The 18,854-nt window shown below is 57.4% G+C and overlaps 7 protein-coding genes across 7 annotated transcripts; 4 read left to right on the top strand and 3 right to left on the bottom strand.

The window, feature by feature from the left end:
- Nucleotides 1-133: 133 nt before the first annotated feature.
- PTSG_02604 (serine/threonine protein kinase) lies at nucleotides 134-1,363 on the top strand (the record flags this gene model as incomplete). The annotated part of the gene is made up of 3 exons (XM_004996044.1): nucleotides 134-421; nucleotides 728-1,157; nucleotides 1,263-1,363. 3 exons carry the CDS (start codon nucleotides 134-136, stop codon nucleotides 1,361-1,363), a joined length of 819 nt encoding a protein of 272 aa, XP_004996101.1.
- A 190-nt stretch (nucleotides 1,364-1,553) lies between these two features.
- On the top strand, nucleotides 1,554-2,974 carry PTSG_02603 (uncharacterized protein; the record flags this gene model as incomplete). Its single annotated transcript, XM_004996043.1, has 4 exons — nucleotides 1,554-1,816; nucleotides 2,174-2,301; nucleotides 2,438-2,514; nucleotides 2,744-2,974. 4 exons carry the CDS (start codon nucleotides 1,554-1,556, stop codon nucleotides 2,972-2,974), a joined length of 699 nt encoding a protein of 232 aa, XP_004996100.1.
- PTSG_02602 (uncharacterized protein) lies at nucleotides 2,966-6,232 on the bottom strand (the record flags this gene model as incomplete). Its single annotated transcript, XM_004996042.1, has 7 exons — nucleotides 2,966-3,801; nucleotides 3,979-4,482; nucleotides 4,857-4,955; nucleotides 5,087-5,238; nucleotides 5,477-5,730; nucleotides 5,962-5,998; nucleotides 6,026-6,232. 7 exons carry the CDS (start codon nucleotides 6,230-6,232, stop codon nucleotides 3,078-3,080), a joined length of 1,977 nt encoding a protein of 658 aa, XP_004996099.1. The 3' UTR covers nucleotides 2,966-3,077.
- An 887-nt stretch (nucleotides 6,233-7,119) lies between these two features.
- Nucleotides 7,120-7,650, bottom strand: PTSG_02601 (uncharacterized protein; the record flags this gene model as incomplete). The annotated part of the gene is made up of 2 exons (XM_004996041.1): nucleotides 7,120-7,443; nucleotides 7,561-7,650. The coding sequence occupies 2 exons, from the start codon at nucleotides 7,648-7,650 to the stop codon at nucleotides 7,120-7,122; spliced, it is 414 nt and encodes a 137-aa protein (XP_004996098.1).
- A 961-nt stretch (nucleotides 7,651-8,611) lies between these two features.
- Nucleotides 8,612-9,903, top strand: PTSG_02600 (uncharacterized protein; the record flags this gene model as incomplete). The annotated part of the gene is made up of 1 exon (XM_004996040.1): nucleotides 8,612-9,903. Exon 1 carries the CDS (start codon nucleotides 8,656-8,658, stop codon nucleotides 9,901-9,903), a length of 1,248 nt encoding a protein of 415 aa, XP_004996097.1. The 5' UTR covers nucleotides 8,612-8,655.
- Nucleotides 9,904-10,844: 941 nt separating this feature from the next.
- Nucleotides 10,845-14,449, bottom strand: PTSG_11895 (uncharacterized protein; the record flags this gene model as incomplete). Its single annotated transcript, XM_004996039.1, has 8 exons — nucleotides 10,845-11,223; nucleotides 11,370-11,443; nucleotides 11,479-11,727; nucleotides 11,762-12,040; nucleotides 12,127-12,351; nucleotides 13,040-13,612; nucleotides 13,647-14,041; nucleotides 14,068-14,449. The coding sequence occupies 8 exons, from the start codon at nucleotides 14,447-14,449 to the stop codon at nucleotides 10,845-10,847; spliced, it is 2,556 nt and encodes an 851-aa protein (XP_004996096.1).
- An 855-nt stretch (nucleotides 14,450-15,304) lies between these two features.
- Nucleotides 15,305-18,325, top strand: PTSG_02597 (uncharacterized protein; the record flags this gene model as incomplete). The annotated part of the gene is made up of 4 exons (XM_004996038.1): nucleotides 15,305-15,748; nucleotides 16,082-16,285; nucleotides 16,439-16,591; nucleotides 16,727-18,325. 4 exons carry the CDS (start codon nucleotides 15,305-15,307, stop codon nucleotides 18,110-18,112), a joined length of 2,187 nt encoding a protein of 728 aa, XP_004996095.1. The 3' UTR covers nucleotides 18,113-18,325.
- Nucleotides 18,326-18,854: the final 529 nt, after the last annotated feature.

Raw genomic sequence — 18,854 nt, 5'->3', positions numbered from 1 at the left:
TCCCCTCCGTGGACGCAACTTTGAAACACCTGGTAACAGCGCTCAAGGAGCATCGCGTGCCGTTCGCCACAGCGCAGTTGCGTCCACGAAACACTCCTTCCACCACGATTGATCTGTCATCGATCAACGCATGATGAACGCCTTTGGATGCAACAGCAACGGTGTTGAAGGGAAACCAGCTCCCATCAACGGCAGACCATCTCAACCAGACACGGCATGCGCTGCCATCCTCAGGAGCGCGCAACCACACCCCTCATGCACACGCGTGCGCCGCGCTGATAGCGACGAACAACGTGCTGGCCAGTGCACCCTGCAAAGCATCATTGATGGCTCGTGCCCTGGAGCCATGGAGCTGACATCAATGGTGTACTGTTCCTCACGGTTTCTGGCCACGAGGCACGTGGGCGAGGAGTTGATGTTGGTCAGCACATGACGCGACAGAAGCGTTGAGACAATGACTGTGTGGGATCTGAAGCAGCGATTGCTGCGCGATGTTCTGATGTTGTGAGTGGCCTGAGTGACATGGCCTTTATCCACAGCCTCGAACAGCTGCACCGGTGAGTGGGATATTTGTGAGTGTGTGTGTGTGTGTGAGAGAGAGAGAGAGAGAGAGAGAGAGAGAGAGAGAGAGTGTGTGTGTGTGTGTGTGTGTGTGTGTGTGTGTGCAGGCGCGTGTTTGCTGCTCACCCTTCATCTCCACCCACCCATCCACCACCCACTATACAAGGACTCGAAGAGCGGCAACGTGCTGGTGTCAGCTTCGCTTCGCGCCAAGATTACGGACTTTGGGTCCATTCGCCAGTGCTTCACACGACACAAAAACCAGCACCAGCAGCGCACAAGTCTCTCTTCCAGCCATGATGATTACCCTCAGTACAGCCAGCAGGCTGGGCTGCAGACGATGACCAGCATAACGCTGACGGCTGGTGTGGGTACGCCACTGTACATGGCACCAGAGGCACTGACGGGCGACAAGTACAGCTTCGAGGCAGACGTGTTTAGCTTTGGCGTGCTGATGTGGGAGGTGGGGACGCAGCGACAACCTGATCTGATCGAGCAGGAGAAGGGGAGTGGGTATCGGGGACCAATCCTCGCCACCATCAGCAACCTGATGAAGGATGGGAAGCGGTTGCGATTCGAGGATGGTGAAGAAGATGGTGAGTTGTGTGTGTGTATGTGTGTGTGTGCATGTGTGTGTCCTTGGATTGCTTGCACGTCCTCTCTTCTCACTCACACACACATGCACACCACTCTCTCCTTAGCCATCCCCGAGTGGTTCCAGTCGCTGACGTACAAGTGCATGGCGCAGAACCCGCGTGAACGACCATCGTTTGGAGAACTCAAGGACCACCACTTTGCTTGATTGCACGTGCGTGTGTGCGTGCATGTGCACTCGCTTGCTCGTTTTGTGTACGTATGAGTGAATTTGTCGTCAGCATGCATGTATTGCGGGGTTTGGAACGACGCAAAGTGCAAGCAATGAACCAACACCAACGCAAAGACAAACCAACACAACGCCATCAACTTCAAGGCATGTCACATTTCATTCTATGATGGTCGGCAACGTCGTTCTGCACGTGCTGCGCTGCATCTCCTTCTTCAGCGCATACAGCACACCCTGCCACTGCACGTTGCAGCCACCACTTGAGGAAGCGTCGCACATCCACCTCCACCACCTCCTCCTGCGTCAGCCACATAGCAGCTGGAACTCAACATCTGCGCGGTCCAACATGAGTGCAAGCAGCAGGTTCAGCATCATGGAGATGACACACAGGACGCGCAGCAGCCACCACCACCACTGTAGCCGCCGTCAAAGGTATCCATAGCTCAAATGCCAGCAGCAGCAGCAGCATGTTGTTGAACACGAGCAGCACCCCGTTGGCCGACAACGTGTTGTCGTTGAGCAGCAGAATCAACCGGAACGACGTACACCCAGCCACGATGCTGATGCCGAGGACGAGCAGAGCAGGGAAGTGGCGCATGTCGAAGCAGATGGACCAGGATCATGCGCTGGCTGGAGCGGCTGCAGGCAGCACCGCAGTGGAAAGGAACGTGGGAGCGTGCTGGGAAAGGGTGCGTGCTGGGAAGAGTGCGTGTTGGGAAGGGTGCGTGGTGGGAAGAGCACGTGCCACGCACCGCAAACACCAACACCACATCCATCACTTCCAACCAGCCGTGACTGCCGCACCTCCTGCACCATGTCCACAATCAGCCAGCACGCCAAGCGCCAGCATGGTCACCACCGACTTGTTGTCACCAACTCCCAGCAGCAACTGGGCCACGTCGTTGCCACTGACGAAGGTGAGGGGCTGTGATAAGGGCGACGGTGAGCATGTACCACGCCGCCTCCAACGGGAACTGGCGCTCACGCAAACAATGAAGCAGCCAAACAGCTCTGTATCGCCCGTTGACTGAAAACCGTCATTCACAAAACCAGCTGCACGCGCCAAGTGGCACCACACGCGCCCCAGCGTCCTCAAGCTTGGCCAGCTCACCAGACAACTTCACCAGGTTGTGCCAAAACGCGCGGCTGCTCATCTCGCTGATGAATGTCCTGTCTGCACCGGTGAGACGATGATGCTCGCTGCTGGCGGTTGTACTGCTTGTCGGCGGTGAACGTTGCAAGCTCAAGCCCACTTGGAAACGTGCACACAAGCAGAATGACGTCTGCCACGAGTGTGTGCGTCAGGAACGACGCGCGCAGTGACCAGGGCTTCACTGCCTGGGCTTGTTACCCTCCGAGGTTGAAGAAGGCCCTGATGGCCTCACACACCTCGTCCACGATGAACTGCTCTGTGTTGCAGTCAAGCTAGGGCACACTGGTGGAGGTGCAGATGGCACGGAGTGCGGGCGCGTGGCTGGTTTTGCTGGCCGCAAGCGACAACAGAGACAGCGGCGTGGCTGTCCGTGCGTCCTCGACGGGTGGCATATCACGGTGGCAGGGAATATGCGCACAGGGCTCGCTGCAGCTTAGCAACGCTGCCCACGTCAATTCGACGGGAGGTGATTGGCAGCTCAGGGCACAGCCTCGACGTGGTGGGTGACAAAGGCAACGGCACCAAGCATCGCGCCTTGGATCAACCTAGATGGCCAACAGGGCAAATTGCGACGGCCGTTGTGTTGACCTTGTTGAAGCTGAGCACACAATACGCAGCCGGCACCGCGAAGCTCGGCCATACAGGAGAACGTGCTTTGCGTCGCGTGTTGATGCGGCTGACTCGAAGCTTGCACTGGCCGGCGTGGTGCTGAATGATGGGCTGCCAGCCTCGCATGCTCCACAGCACAATGGCAACACTTGTCATGTTCCACTGCTCCAGGGTGTACGTGGTCAGGACGCGCTCACCATCGCAGGGCTGGTACACACCCCCGCTGTTGCCTCTGATCGATTGTGCTGGCCACCAAACGGGGACTTCAAGGCCGCACGACAAGGGCTTGTCCAAGTCCCAAACACTGTGCACCACCGTAACCGGCAGCGAGCACGAGTGTCCTGCTGCAAGAGGCTGTGGATCAGGGACACGCGCGACGAGTAGGAGAAGGAGGAGGTCAGGCTGTACACAGCCCAAAACACAGGCCTCCCTCACAAGCAGGTGCTGGTCTCCGCTCGCAGACACGCTGATGGTGCCGATGAAGCCATGGCCCTCGCCAAAATGATGCCACAGGACCACAAGATAAGGTGACGAAGTGGTGGCTGTTGCAATGGATTGGATCTCCGAGACGTGGACGCTGGTGACTTTGGCGGATCGTGTGCACTCATCGTTGGGGTTGCTGGACAGGTGGCCACTTGCCACGACCAGTGGATGGCTGCTGCTGAGAAGCCACAAACGTCAGCGGAGTCGTTCAAGGATGCAACAGCAGCGCACCCGTCGCAGTATTCACCACCTGCACACGCTGGCAGCGTTGTAGACCACACGGCCCAGATGAACCTTGTAGTGGAGGAGGCGCACGGTCGCGCGCGATAGGTGCATGGCCAGAAAACACCTCCAGCAAGCAGGTTGTCCTTGATCATTATAACGACGTCCGCTGACTCGATGTTGATGCCGTCGCCAACCATCGCCACCACGTCGCCCTTTCGCCTCCATCTCCTGCACGCTGCTGCGAACACGTTGTCGATGCCAACCTCTGCCCCCAATGGACCGCGCAGTGCCCTTGTTGTCGCCCGTGTGAGCATGACCAGGCGCAAGCCGAGCTGATGCAGCAGGCGCACCGCTCTCTTCGCCTCGAGGGCTTGCACGTGTCAGCGAGACCAAAGTAGCCCAGGCAAAAGCTTGCCGTCTGCCGAGCACCCACCAACCGTGTAGCCACGCGTCTCGTCGCCTTCGTGCATTGTCTGCCGCTATTTGCCGCTGATGGCGTTGGATTGCCAATACCACGATGTGCATGCCAATGACAATGGGCTTGCTGTCTACGATTGCTGAGGTGCTCCGACCAGAGACCGTCTTGAAGTCCGTTGCAAGAGACAGCGCCGACGTGTGCCACAATCGCCTGGCCCAGGGGCATGCTCGCTGTTTGCCCTCTGCAGCCGCCACCAGCTTCAACAGGGCGTCCTCCGTCCACGTGTCATCATCGCCGAGCACGCGCGCGAGTTTTGGCGATCCAACCATCAGCGTGCCCGTCTTGTCAAGCACGGCCTGTGAGGAGGCAGAGTTGAGAGTGTGTGAGAGATCGTGTGTGTATGTGCGTGTGAGTGCGTGAAGGTGAGTGTGGGCATGGAGGTGTGAGTGAGTGAGTGTGTGAGTGTTCTCTAACCACGACTCGCGAGCACCAGTACGAAGCACACACACACACACACACACACACACACACACACACAAGACACACACACACACACACACATAGACACACCAGTTGAACGCCACCTTCGTCGGACGAATGTGTCAGCGGCACCCGAGGTCAGCAGCGCAACCCACACACCAACAGCAACATGATGCTTGACACAAAGCGCCCCGCCAGCTTGTCTGGGAAAGAACAAGGAGGGAAAGGAAAGGAGAGGTTGTGTGTGTGTGTGTGTGTGTGAGTGGGAATGTCTGCAGAAACATTGACAGGAACGTGTGAAAGGGGGTTTTAGCGTGTCGTATCCAGTACACACACCTGCTGGATGGGCGCCCTTGACACACTGCCAACATGCGTGGCCTCGAAGACCATGCACCATGGTGCCGCCCATACGACAATAACGCCTTTGGAGACGAGACAGGAATTGATTCGCCCCGTGATCATGGCCTCGTCCATTTCACCGGCATCCTCCAGCACGCGTGCATCCAATCCACAGGCACTTTGTCACCAGCCACCATCTGCCAACAAGAACGGGAGGAAGGGTGAGCGAGATGTGACGACAGTGCATATCAGGCGGCTGCTACAACCACAGCTGAGGTTGCAACAACTGCCACATTGCTGCTGCAGCTACAACCAACCACCCGCCATCACATGTAAGCACCACCAACTCCAACACCCACCCCTCATCACCGACACTCTCACGCACCTTCAGGTTGGCGCCGCGCTGCACGAGCTCGGTGTCAATTCGCTCCTCCATGCGATTGCCTTTGACTGTACCTTCCTTCATCCGGCTGGAGATGTTGCCTTTGGCGAGGTGTTCGATGTACGCCCGAGCGACACAAAGGTGAAGAGGGAGAATGCCGGTCCCCAAGAAGAGGTCGCCACCACCACCACCAGTCAGAGTACTCGTGGGAGGCAGCCACAACAATGAGCACCACCAGGGAGCACAGGTACGCAGCCCTGAGGTGGATTTGTAACAACGCAAGGGCAAGTGCACGTGGATCAGCGACACGTGTGCACGCGACACGCTAGCAAAGAAGGCACGTGTAACGCTCTCTCATTCACTGCAGTGGCGGACGTGACAAGAACATGCGGAAGTGGTCGCAACACATCACACACACACACACACACACACACACACACACACACACACACACACACACACACACACCACATTCATGTTGGCAGCACCGTGCATGGTGGACTGCGCCGCGGAGAGGAGAAACGGCTGACCGGGAAACGAAGGAGATCAGACCCAGCAGCATGAGGATGAGGTGAAGCGTCGCGACATGCCGTCGATCATGCGCGCATCCCAGGAGTCCGGCCGCACGCAGCCACGATGATGGACGCGACGAAGAAACACGGTGATGCATACGATGAAGGTGATGGGGCAGAAGCGGATCTCGCTCCTGTGGGTGGGTGGTGGTGCTTCGTGGTCCAGCTCCGACGCGTGCCCCAGCATCCTTCAGCGCGCTGCAGTCACGAATGGGTGTTGTGTGAAGTGCATGACACAAGGCATTCTTTAGTAAGTGGTGATGGGTAGCAAGAAGGTGTTGCAGCAAGGACAGACACAGAGTCAGTTGGAGGGATTCGGTTGGAGGGGAGCAGAGAAGAAGCAAGACGAAGCGACACGTACAAGTGCAAACACGCACACACATACACACACACACCCATACACATGCGCACGTGATCATGTCGCGTGGTCCCGTTGCATAGGTCTCGTGTTTGACTTGCATACGGCCCAACGCATCATCAACCTGCACCATTTGAACATCGGGCAGGGCCCGCAGCATCGCCTGTCGTGCGTGCCCAACAACAGCAGCAGCGGCAGCAGGATGAGAGGTTGAAGTGGAAAGCAGGCATGCGTGCATGCAAGCAACCACGCGTGCATGCAAACAAAACAGAACAAGCAGAGATGCAGTGCCGCGCATATTGCATGCCTTATGCTGAGGTACGTCATGCCTTGTGCTGGTGTTTGCATTTCCTCGCGGGCCTTTGTATCCGATCTCGCCAATGCTGGCGATGATGGCTGCAGGGCTTCACCGTCGCGGTGCCAGTGAGCAGGCCCACACGACACATTGCTGTGCATGCCGCGCATACGCCCTCAATGTTGGGCACGCACGAAGCGCAAGCCATGCCTGTAATGCAGCGCAGCGGTACATGCAGTGTGTACCAGCGAGAATTATGTGTGGAAGTGAGGAAGTACCAAAGTGAGGGAGCACCCAACGGCACACACCCACACACACACCCACACACACACACACACACACACACACACACACACACACACACACACACACACACACACACACGCACAGTGCACGCACCTGCACCTTGGTGTCGGTGTTGTCAGAGGCGTGGGGAGCTGATGTTGTGCTGGGGTGGGGTGATGGCTTTCCGAAGAGTGTCGGCAACAGCGTCTTGGCGCTTGTCGGAAGGCGCCGGTTCTTTCTTCTCAGGTGTGCTCGTAGCTGAAGAGGACGTGAGCACCCCATGAACAGCCTGCTCCTGCTCACGCTGCTGTGGCGGTGAGACGATTTCAATGGAGTGCTCGCCCTCGCGTTCAATGTCTGCCAGCTCGCCTGATGACACCTCTGCAAGATGTTCGACAGCAACCGCCTTGTGTTCGATCATGAGTGTGGTCTTGATCACCGTTGGCCTGACACACTGCTGCTGTCGCATACGATGGCCGCAATGCTCTGGGCACACAATCCACATGTCACAGTGAGCTTTGCCTGCGGAGACGCCATGGCTGTTGTTGTTGTGGTGGTAGTGGAGTCAAGTGGCCACATGCAGCAGCAGCAGCAGGTCCACGTTGTTCTTCTGCTCGTCCATCCACGACCTGGCAAGGACAGCTGGCCCACACTGGACATCGCGCATATTTTCACCTGTCTTGGCGAGGAGCACGCCGTGTTGGTGGGGAGGATTTGGCGCTGCACGCATGCATGCTGGTGCCAACCAGACGGAGGGAGGAAAGGCACACACTCCTCATGATATCGGCAGCAGTGGCTGGGGAGTGTCTTGGACAGAGAGGGACAGCTGCATCACGTGCGTACATCAGGCGCACGTATGCGCGTCCTTGGCTGTGTGGACACTATGTTCACATAGAGGCACGAGGCAGCGTGGAGAAGGTGGTGGAGGGGGGAGGACGAGAGCGTCACGACGTCAGACACGACGCAAGACGCGAGAGGAGGAAAGGTGCACCAGCACAAGCTGAGGTAATGGAAGAGAGGAAGATGGGTGTGAGCACGTGTCATTGGAACAACGTGTGATGTATGTGTGCGTATGCGTTTGCGCGTGTTGCGCAGATAAGGCTGAGCAATGCAATGCAATGCAATGGAGTGACATGACCTCACACTCACACACACACGCACACCTTTGGATGAACACGTCGTGTTTGGTCACGATGTTTGCCTCCTTGACATGAGTTGAATTCACACCACTCTCTGCACTTCGTGGTGAAGCTATGGTGTACCACACAGCAAGACACCGACATCGTGTGCCGTGTGTGCTCTGTCCTTGTTGGTCCAGTGATGAGCTGATGAAGGAAGGATGGCTGAGGGAAGGAAGGATGGATGGATGCGTTTCAACGTGCCTCCTTTCTCTCAACAACACAACACACACAACAACAAACAAAACAGTGAACTTGCTTGTGTGTGGCTGGAAATCCAATGCACAATTCCCAACAATCGTCCACAACCACAACCAGCCAAAACGCCACAAACAAACAACAAACAACCAATCCTGTCTTCTCTTCTCTTCTCTTGGTGCTGCGTCTGTCCTGCGAACAGACACGCGAACGAGGAAGGAGGGAGGCACACTTAACTCCTACTTCTGTTCTTTCCTTCTTCCACTCTTCTCTCTTCTTCTTCACCCACTCGGAGTATGATGGCGCTGATGAGAACGATGGGGTGCCTGCAGGCACGTGGGTTGGTGCTGCTCCCCGTGCTACTGGTGGTGGCGGCGGCAGTGTGCTGGATGCCGCTCCTCAGCAGCGTTGTTGGAGAGGTGACGCTGGTGGAGGATGATGCGGGTGCGCTTCACATCAACACCAGCGATCCTATGAGCCAGCCCGTGTTTGTGAATGGGGTGAATGTGCACGAGACGCTCAACACGCTGATGAGTACCGTGTCAACACAGCAGAGGGCGATTGACCGTGTCCGTGGCAAAGTGTGTACCCCAAGTGCCACGACGCTTGGGCAGCTCGGTTCACAAAGTGGAAAGTGGATTGGAGGCGTGACGGCGAACAACGGTTTGATCTACGCTGCGCCACACAACTCTCCTTCCGTCCTCATCGTCGACCCCAGCAGCAACACCGTCGACACAACCACAATCTCCGGATTACTTTCGGGTGGTGCAAAGTGGTCTGGTGCTGTGTTGGCACACAACGGCCTCGTCTACATGTTCCCTTCAAACAGGGAGACGATGCTCATCATCGACCCAGACACTAACACGGCTGACACGACAAGCATCCAGTCCCTTGGTACTGGCAGCTACAAGTGGCGCAGTGGCGTTGTGGCTAGCAACGGCCTCATCTTCGGCATCCCAATTCATGCCACCTCTGTGCTGATTATTGACCCCAAGACCAACACAGCTGACATCACCACTCTGTCTGGTTTGTCAACCCAAACGTTTAAATGGTACGGAGGCGTACAGGTAGACAACGGCCTTATCTACTGCATTCCCTTGAGGGCTTCCTCCGTTCTCATCATCAATCCAGAGTCTCTCACCATGGACCTCACAGCCATCAGCGACCTCGGCACAAACGTCAAGTGGTATGGCGGCGTGCTTGTAGGCCACGACCTCATCTACACCATCCCACACGGCACTGCGACGATGCTCGTCGTCAACCCAGCCACCAACGCCACCAACGAGCTCGAAGTTGCGGAGGCAACAAGCTTTGGCAAGTGGGTTGGTGGCGTGCTCGCACCCAACGGCAACATCATCGGCATCCCACACAACTCGCCTTCCGTGCTCATCTTCGATCCAACCACCAACGCCACCGACACAACAACCATTAATGCTCTTGATGGATCTGCTAAGTGGTTTGATGGCGTGCTTGCTCCGAACGGCCTCATCTACGGCATCCCATCTTACGCCGAGGGCATCCTCGTTATCGACCCTGGGTGCTGATGTGCTTGATGCTTGCACATGTCGTGCATGTGCGTGTGCGCTTGTGGCCTTTCTACATCTTTCTGCTTCCTTCCCTCATACCTGTGACAGCCTTCTGTGCACCTGACGCTGCTCACCGCTCTTTGATTTCCAATTGAAACGACTCAAACCCTCAACCGAGTACATGCATTGTGATAGTGGAAGAAGCTGTTCCACAACTGTGTAGCGCGTCGTGTTCATGCTGGGGTAGAGGCAACTCTTCCAGGACAACAAGGCAACCACACTTCTTCGAGCCATCAGCCCGCAAGCAAATGAACTTCCATCCACATGACATCAACATGGGGTTCAACACGGGTTCAACCGCACATTTACACCCCCCCCCCACACACACTCTCTCTCTCTCGACTTTCATTGTTCGGTTCACGCACGTGTTTCATTTCCGTTCACAATAACTACCACGGTTAAGCTTGTCAGCAACGCGCACTCTCAACCAAGAACGAGCGTGCTGAGTGCGAGCATGTATTCCCTCACACAAGACTCTACCAAGGAAAAGTTAAGATGGTTCAACGATCAAACACACAGGCAAATCAGCAGACGTGCGCAATCCCGCACGCAAGTAAGGCTTCATTCATCCAAACGTGAGCTTGGGTAGCTGCAAGGAATGTGTGAATGACAAACGGCGTTGTGCAGTCTTGCACAACACCACCACCAAAGAAGCAGACAAAACTTGAAAGGGGGGAGCAGAACAAACACAAAACAGGCCAACACCACCCACTTCAAACAACACCTGCTACGAAACAACAATGGCCCAAACGACCACCGAACAAACCATTCCGCAACCCTCGATAACGCAAGACAACCAAACTGGCGTACCAAACCAACCCAACTGTCACTAGCCTGGCTAAGTCCTTCAAGAAGGCACCAGCAGCGACCTGACTCTAGCCAAGGCTGAGACAGACAAGTTAGCTGGCATTGCCAAGAATGTTGTGGTTGTTGTTGTTATTGTTGGGGTTATTGTTGTTGTCTTGGGGGCTGCCTCTGATTCCGTTGACCCCGTAGTCGTTGTTCTCAGCGACAGCACCATCACCGGGAACATCGTTTTGGGGTGGCAGGGGTCGTTGTGATTGATCGCCATCGTGACCACCACCACCAACACCATCATTATCACCACCACCATTGCCATCACCACCATCACCACCATCACCACCATCATCATCATCATCATCATCATCATCATCATCATCATCATCATCATCATCACCACCATCGTTATCATCATCGTTGTCAGCATTGCTGCGCTTGTGCTTGGCAGCGATGGCAGCCCGGTACTTGGTGAAGGCGCTGTCAATCAGCAGCGTCGCGTGGTGCGAAAACCTCGTTCCACGCGGCCTCGTTATCCAGCTCCGCCTTGGAGGGCGGCTCCGTGTACGTTGGGCCCGTGTACAGCCACGTGTGGATGGGATCAGCTGGCCGGCGCATGGACCAACCCATCCAGTGCGCTGCGCTGCAGGTCCTCATACAGCCCGCTGCCCACCTTCTCGCCATAGTACTTCTCAAACGTCTGCTTAAACGCCGACAGCGTGCAAGGATGGTCACGCGGATGGTGTCGAAGAGCGTGCCGTCGCGGCCCACCTCGTCAATCACCTCAAACAGCGTGCATGCAGATGCGTATGGGGAGCAGCGGAAGGCGCCGCAGCCGAGCGCGCACGTGGCGAGCGAGCGGATGTTGTTGTCCCGCGCCGTCGTCAGCAGCGCGCGGTACGCCGTCGTCAGATCCGCAGCCGTCTGCGTCACCGTGCTGCCAAACTCGGGTGCAAAGTTTGGCGCAACCACGTGCAGCACGTGCTCAATGTTGGGCGGAAGGGCCAGCGGACCGGACGTGGTCACGCGCGCCTCGTTTTATCGCAAGGGGACCGCTCCTCTCGGCATTCATGTCGCGGTCGTTGATGATGCTTCCCTCGCGAATCTCCGCGCGCAGCTGCACAGCCGGCAGCGTCTCGCTGGTGGTGTGGTACTGGTATGGCTCCACCTCCCACACGGCCTGCTTCACCTTGGCTGGGAACAGCTTCACACACGTGGTCAGCAACAGCACCTTCGACGCCGCCGCCACTTCCTTGCGCGGGCCTTCGAGCACTGCGTGGGCACTGAGGTCGACAGGCTGTCACCCCTGCCAGAGGCGTACGTGCCCTGTGCTCGCTGTTGTGATGTCACTCCTGCGTGCGCTGCTTGCTCACTCAAGCCAACCCCATCGTCGCCAGCAGCAGAAGAAGCAGAAGAAGCAGTGGCAGCAGAAGCATTTGCAGTTGCCGAAGCAGCGCCCGTGCTTGCGGTATAACCAATATCAGCACCAACGCCTTCTTGCGCAGCCGCTTCAGCTTGCTGTCCAGCAACCAGCTCCTTGGTCACGGACACCGGCACCCGGCACACGCAGCGCGTGGGCTGGATGTGGGCGATGGTGTGGAACGTCGACTCCGTCGTTGGGATGACCGTTTGCATTAGATCTCGGCGGCCAGCCACCATCCATCCACACGTTGCGCTCAGAGGGCGTGCCAATCACGTCCTGCGGCGCAACATAGCTCACCACGCCGTCCTTGCTGCGGCACAGCGTGCGGCTGGCCTTGGTCAGGTAATTGAACAGCTTGCGCTTCAGGAAGGTGACGTCCGCCTCGGACATCTCCGGCACGTGCGACGTGTCAATGACCGGCAGCCCGAGACATCATCAACACACTCTTACCACTTCCTTGCGCGGGCCTTCGAGCACTGCGTGGGCACTGAGGTCGACAGGCTGTCACCCCTGCCAGAGGCGTACGTGCCCTGTGCTCGCTGTTGTGATGTCACTCCTGCGTGCGCTGCTTGCTCACTCAAGCCAACCCCATCGTCGCCAGCAGCAGAAGAAGCAGAAGAAGCAGTGGCAGCAGAAGCATTTGCAGTTGCCGAAGCAGCGCCCGTGCTTGCGGTATAACCAATATCAGCACCAACGCCTTCTTGCGCAGCCGCTTCAGCTTGCTGTCCAGCAACCAGCTCCTTGGTCACGGACACCGGCACCCGGCACACGCAGCGCGTGGGCTGGATGTGGGCGATGGTGTGGAACGTCGACTCCGTCGTTGGGATGACCGTTTGCATTAGATCTCGGCGGCCAGCCACCATCCATCCACACGTTGCGCTCAGAGGGCGTGCCAATCACGTCCTGCGGCGCAACATAGCTCACCACGCCGTCCTTGCTGCGGCACAGCGTGCGGCTGGCCTTGGTCAGGTAATTGAACAGCTTGCGCTTCAGGAAGGTGACGTCCGCCTCGGACATCTCCGGCACGTGCGACGTGTCAATGACCGGCAGCCCGAGCACGTGGCACAGGTGCTCCTTGAGCGTGTCCTGCACCGCGTTGTCAAACGCCGTCAGCTGCCGCTGCATGCCCTCCACGGTCACGGGCACGCTTGAGGCGCACGCGTCCCTGTCCTCTGCGCTGGGCTTGCGCACATACACACGGAACTTGCGGGCCAGCTCCAGCAGCTGCGAGTCGAGGAAGCGGTACTGCATGCCCGTGACGCTGATCTTCATCTGCGACTTGATGTGGGCGCCGATGGTGCTGTTGATATAGCTGAGCCCGCGCTCCCTGTCCTGATCCAGGTAGTAGTCCAGCGAGTCCTCCAGCAGCATGACGCGGCGCCGTCCAGGTCGCACGTGTGTATCAGCGCCTGCTGGGGTGCCACGGGCGATGCGATGGGCGGGGTGCTGGTGACGGGCGGCGGCAGCACAAACTTCACACATCCCGCATGGCCCCGTGTGCCGTGTCGGCGTGGGGCAGCAGGCCAGGCGTCGGGTAGCGCACGAGCCTGAGGCCGTAGTCGTTCAGGACATGCTCCATGATCTTGTCGTCGCCCAGCACGCGGTCGCTGCGGGCAAACGGGTGGAAGGCGGGCGCGAGGAAGCTTGCAAACAGCTTGGCTTGCGACCACACCGGCACGGCGTTGCTGCCCGTGAAGCAGATGCGGTTACCCATGCTTGCAGCCGCAAGCACATCGAGGTCCTTGGCCACGCTGCTCTTGGTGAATGCGTCGACGAGGTCCGACAGGAGGCCGCCCAGCTTGGGGTCGAGCACCGCCACATGCACGTCGTTTGGGTAGCACAGCCGCGCCACAAACTTGTGCGAGACAGAGGCATCTTGCGCACGCACGCATGCGCCGCACGCGTGTCTGTCGTCTCCAGCACAAACACGCGCTGCAGCGTGGTCTCGGAGGACGCGTCGCTGCTCTTGTTGTAGTCACTGCCAGCATCGCCGTCTTTCTTGTACTGATGAGGGTCGTGCACAGCCGTGGGCTTGGCAGCAACACCGTGTGCCTCGTCGTCACCTCCACCCTGCTGCTGCTGTTCTCCTTGCTCTTGTTCTTGTTCTTGTTCAGCCATGCGGGTGTTGGCAAACGGCTGGATGCGGGACAGCGTGTCTTTGAGGGACTGTGGGATGGGCACACCGCTGTCGGTGTAGGCGACGCCCAGGTTCATGTAAACGGCCGCTGTGGTTGGGTTGCTGCTTCCCAGCGTCGCTATGAAGATCTCCTTCGCCTTCTCCATGTGAGCAATCGCCTTGTCGTGTCGTACTCGCGCCTTCTCCTCTTCTCGCGATAGGATACGCGGCGGTCTCTCTGGATGACTAGGCAAACTGGTGGGCAAAGCAGTGCAACTGCTATCAGTCCTCCTAATCCTCCTCAGTCATCCTCCTTGGAACAGCGTGTGAGCCGGTGCAGCCAATCGACGTCCGCGTCGATGCCGTGCTCCACACGCACGAGATCCGTGTAATTGTCGCTGTACATGATCAGGTGATCTCACACGAAGAGACAGAATTGAATGAAAATCAACAAGAAACAAAATGCATCCTGCCAGTGGATCGATGACGACAGTAAAGGTTGTGTGGCAAAGCAGAGTACGCGCGCAAACACATTCAATGTGTTTGCGCTGGCATGTGTGAGTTTCGACCAAGCCCTGTGTAGGGACGGGCAGGTCGTTTGCCGGCTACGGCGAGCGGTATTGTAGTGGTTCCACTCCAGCACTCCCTGCTTCCGAACCACCACTACTCTACACCACACTACACACATACACACAACACCAACCACGCTTGCTCTTGCACCTGCACTTGCACTTGCCTACTGTCTGTGTTCATTGCCCATTGCTGTATCAAGTCCTCAAGTCCACTCCAATACACATCTCCTACATTGGTCGACTACGGGTATCATCGCGAAATGCTGAAATTATTTAATGGTGAAGTGGGCGTGGTTGCGCTGTGTCATGAATTTTGTGGGGAAATGGCTGGAGACAGGAAAATGTGGTTCCGGTGATTTGCTGTCTTGTTGTGCGTGTGTGTGGCGTGCATTTACGTTCGTCTGTGAAGACTCGAATTTAGTGAGCGAGGACAGCAACCACGATCTCACGATGGCTGGTGTTGTGAGCACAGACGGGGTGTTTGATGTGTTTATTTCGCTTCGCTTCAGCGAGGCGAGGAACGCGGGGCGTGCGCTTGAGCGGGCACTTGAGGAGCGCGGTATCAAGACGTTTTTGTGCGACGTTGCGCCTGGCGATGACATTGCGAGCGCGGTGATTCGGGCACTGCATGGGTGTCGGATGGCTGTGATTCTGGGCACGCGAACATATGGCAAGCGGACGGCCACGAAGTTCAGCACGTTTGAGGAGCTGCGATACATTGTCAACCGCAGCAAGCCGTTCTTTTTGGTGAAGATGTGTGACGACTTTGCTGAGCCTGAGGCGCAGTTTCGGCTGTCAGAGGACATTTCGTACTTCCCATGGACCCCTGACGAGGGTGCGCCGCACGTTGAGGTCCCTGCGGCTCTGGTCGACGAAATTGTGGCGAAGCTGAAGGTGATTCTTTTTGCATTGTGTTCGTGCGCGCGCGCGCGCGCGCGTGTGTGTGTGTGTGTGTCTCTGTGTGTGTGTGTCTGTGTGTGTGTGTCTGTGTGTGTCTGTGTGTGTGTCTGTGTGTGTGTGTGTGTGTCTGTGTGTGTGTCTGTGTGTGTGTGTGTCTGTGTGTGTGTCTGTGTGTGTGTTTGTGTGTCTGTGTGTCTGTGTGTGTCTGTGTGTCTGTGTGTGTGTCTGTGTGTCTGTGTGTCTGTGTGTCTGTGTGTCTGTGTGTCTGTGTGTCTGTGTGTGAGTTTTGCTGAACTATGCCTGTGTTTCTTGTATTGCCCATGACAGACAATTCCTGAGACAGCAGCACCGGCGGACGCGGCACCGTTTGAGCGTGGACGGCACGGGTATGGGGCGCTGCCGCCGCCGAATGTGCCCGTGATGTCGCGCGAGGCGGCGGAGGCAATCCTACTGGACCGAGACGACGCAATGCCTGGGGACTATCTCGTGAGGCGCAAGAAGAAACGCAACACTGCTGTGATCGTCAGCCTGGTATGTGTGTGTGTGTGTGTGTGTGTGTGTGTGTGGTGTGTGTGGTGTGCTGTGTGCGTGTGTGTGTATGTGTGTGTGTGTATGGTGTGCTGTGTGCGTGTGTGTCCATGGGTACGATATCGATCTCACTGCCACCATGTTGCTGCCCGACAGGTTGCGCATCCTGGTGTTGTGGAGCATCACGTGTTGGAGAGAGGCTTGGATGGCAGCTATGTGGTGAACGGCACGCGGCCTGCAAAAGCATGCGGCACACTGTCCGCCATGTTGGAGCACCTGTCCACGAACCGCGAGTCCATGACACGCACGGTAAGCCTGGCATCTGTGTGTGTGTGTGTGTGTGTGTGTGTGTGTGTGTGTGCGTAAGTGTGTGCGTGTTTGTGTTTGTGCGAGACACGGGGCACTCACGCGTGCCTGACATGTACGGTGCTTGTGTGCATGCAGTTGCAGTGCCGGGTTGTGGAGACGCAGTCACAGCAGCAGCGGCAGGCCGGTGAAGAGCGTGGGACGACACCTGAGGTGGTGTACGATGTGGGACGCGCGGACGAGGCCGAGGACCATGCTGGCCCGGATGCCTGCATTGGCGTGGCCCGCGCGGAGCGCCTGCATCAGCAACAGCAGCCGTGGAACCCAGAGCAGAAATACGAGGAGATTGCCGGTGGGCACGATGACCAGGTGTATGCCTGTCCTGATGCAGCTGGCTTTGGGGTGTATGGCACGATGAGTGGCGATGTGGGTGACGATACCGATGCTGGCGTGGATGACGCCGCTTTTCTGCGGAGCGGGCGGCCCTCGTCTGGATCGCTGTCGATGCGGGCGGCGCCGGCGGGCATCAAGGCGTTCTCGATGGAGGTTGCTGACGATGCAGTTGTGACCAAGCGCGGGTGTGGCTGGAAGAGGATACTGGTGGCGCTTGCGGTGGCGGTCGTGGTGGGCGTTGCAGTTGCGGTGCCCTTGGCTGTGCTGGGCATGGGTGGCAGTTCGGCAACCCTGGACTGTGGCGATCTCAAGTCTCGGGCCCAGTTTGCGAGCGCCAAGCTGCGCCAAGCTGCTGCTGTGGTGAATTGCTGCTGTGATGAGTTCTACAACCTGGAGTCTGTGACAGGCTCTGTTGCGCTGAACAGCACGCTGACGAGCCTGCAATTTGGGTCTGTGCAGAAGGTTGTGGGTATCATCAACGTCGACGGCGATACACTCGCTGCAATCGACTTTGGCGGCCTCACTAGTGTGAGTGGATTCATGCAGATCACTGACACCGCCGTCCTCACCAGCATCGACTTTGGCAGCCTCGCTAGTGTGGAAAGACACGTCACGATCTACAACAACGATGCGCTCACCAGCATTGACTTTGGTAACATCACCAGCGTGGGCGGATACATCAGCTTCAGTGGCAACTACGCCCTCACCAGCATTGACTTTGGTAACATCAGCGGTGTGGGAGGCATCTTGGTCAGAGCCAGCCGTGCCCTCACCAACATCGACTTTGGAAGCATCACCAGCGCGGGTGGAGGACACATCGACATCAGCGAGAACGACGCCCTCACGAGCATCAACTTTGGCAGCCTAACTAGTGTGGAAGGATACGTCGCGATCTACAGCAACGATGTGCTCACCAGCATTGACTTTGGCAGCATCACCAGCGTGGGTGTAGATGTCAACGTCAGATCCAACCGTGCCCTCGCTAACATCGACTTTGGCAGCATCACCAGCGTGGGTGGATTCATCGACATTCGCTACACCAGCGTCACCAGCCTCGACTGCAAGGGCGTAGGCACGTGCATCCGCTACGATGCGGGCGTCTCCCTGCACAACTGCCCATCGCCGTGCTGACCCCGTCCAACGGACACACCCCTCGCTCCTGCTGCTATCATTACGTTCACCCAGCTCCGCTGCCACCCGTTCCCTGTCCATGTCGTGTGTGATGGTTGTTCTTACCACAATTACTTCCTTCTGTCTCCTCGCCCCAATTACTGCGCCCCGTGTTTCTTTCTCCTCTGTTCTCTCTGTCTGTCTTCTTTGCCTGGTTGATTGTGTGTAGCCCCCCCCCCACACACACTCATTGTTTGTTGTCGTCCGTCTTGTGCAGCCTCCATGTGCACATCACCAAGCCATAGCAACTACACAACCAACCACTGCAGAGCAGCAGCACCAACAATACAGCGAGCAGCAGTCGCCCTGTGGGCTGAATGTGTAGGCAGGCAGCGTTCAGAAGCGACTGCCTGACTACCATTCCATGTCAGTGAGTCAGTCATCACACCTGCTTGCTTATGGAGGGATGGCGACATGATGGATGTGCCGAATGAACTGCATCACGCAGGCGCATTTGATGTGGTTCAAACACATGGACACTGCTGATGGGCATGATGATTATCACAGATAGTGGCATCCCATACATTGCACGAGTAGCAAGCAGCAGCAGCGGCGACGGCGGCAATGGAACCAAACAAATGTGTGCTGTGATGTGATGCGCATCTGCTCCTGCACACAACACAACGCACCGCAATGCGCAACTGAGAGGATGGCGTACACGTGCTGGACGCTTCCCCCGTTCGTCCGCTGCTTCCACTCGACT

This window comes from Salpingoeca rosetta (assembly GCF_000188695.1).
Source record: "Salpingoeca rosetta unplaced genomic scaffold supercont1.6, whole genome shotgun sequence".
NCBI lineage: Eukaryota > Choanoflagellata > Craspedida > Salpingoecidae > Salpingoeca > Salpingoeca rosetta.
The sequence above is the reverse complement of the archived record's forward strand: the minus strand, read 5'-3'. Positions and strand labels throughout refer to the sequence as shown.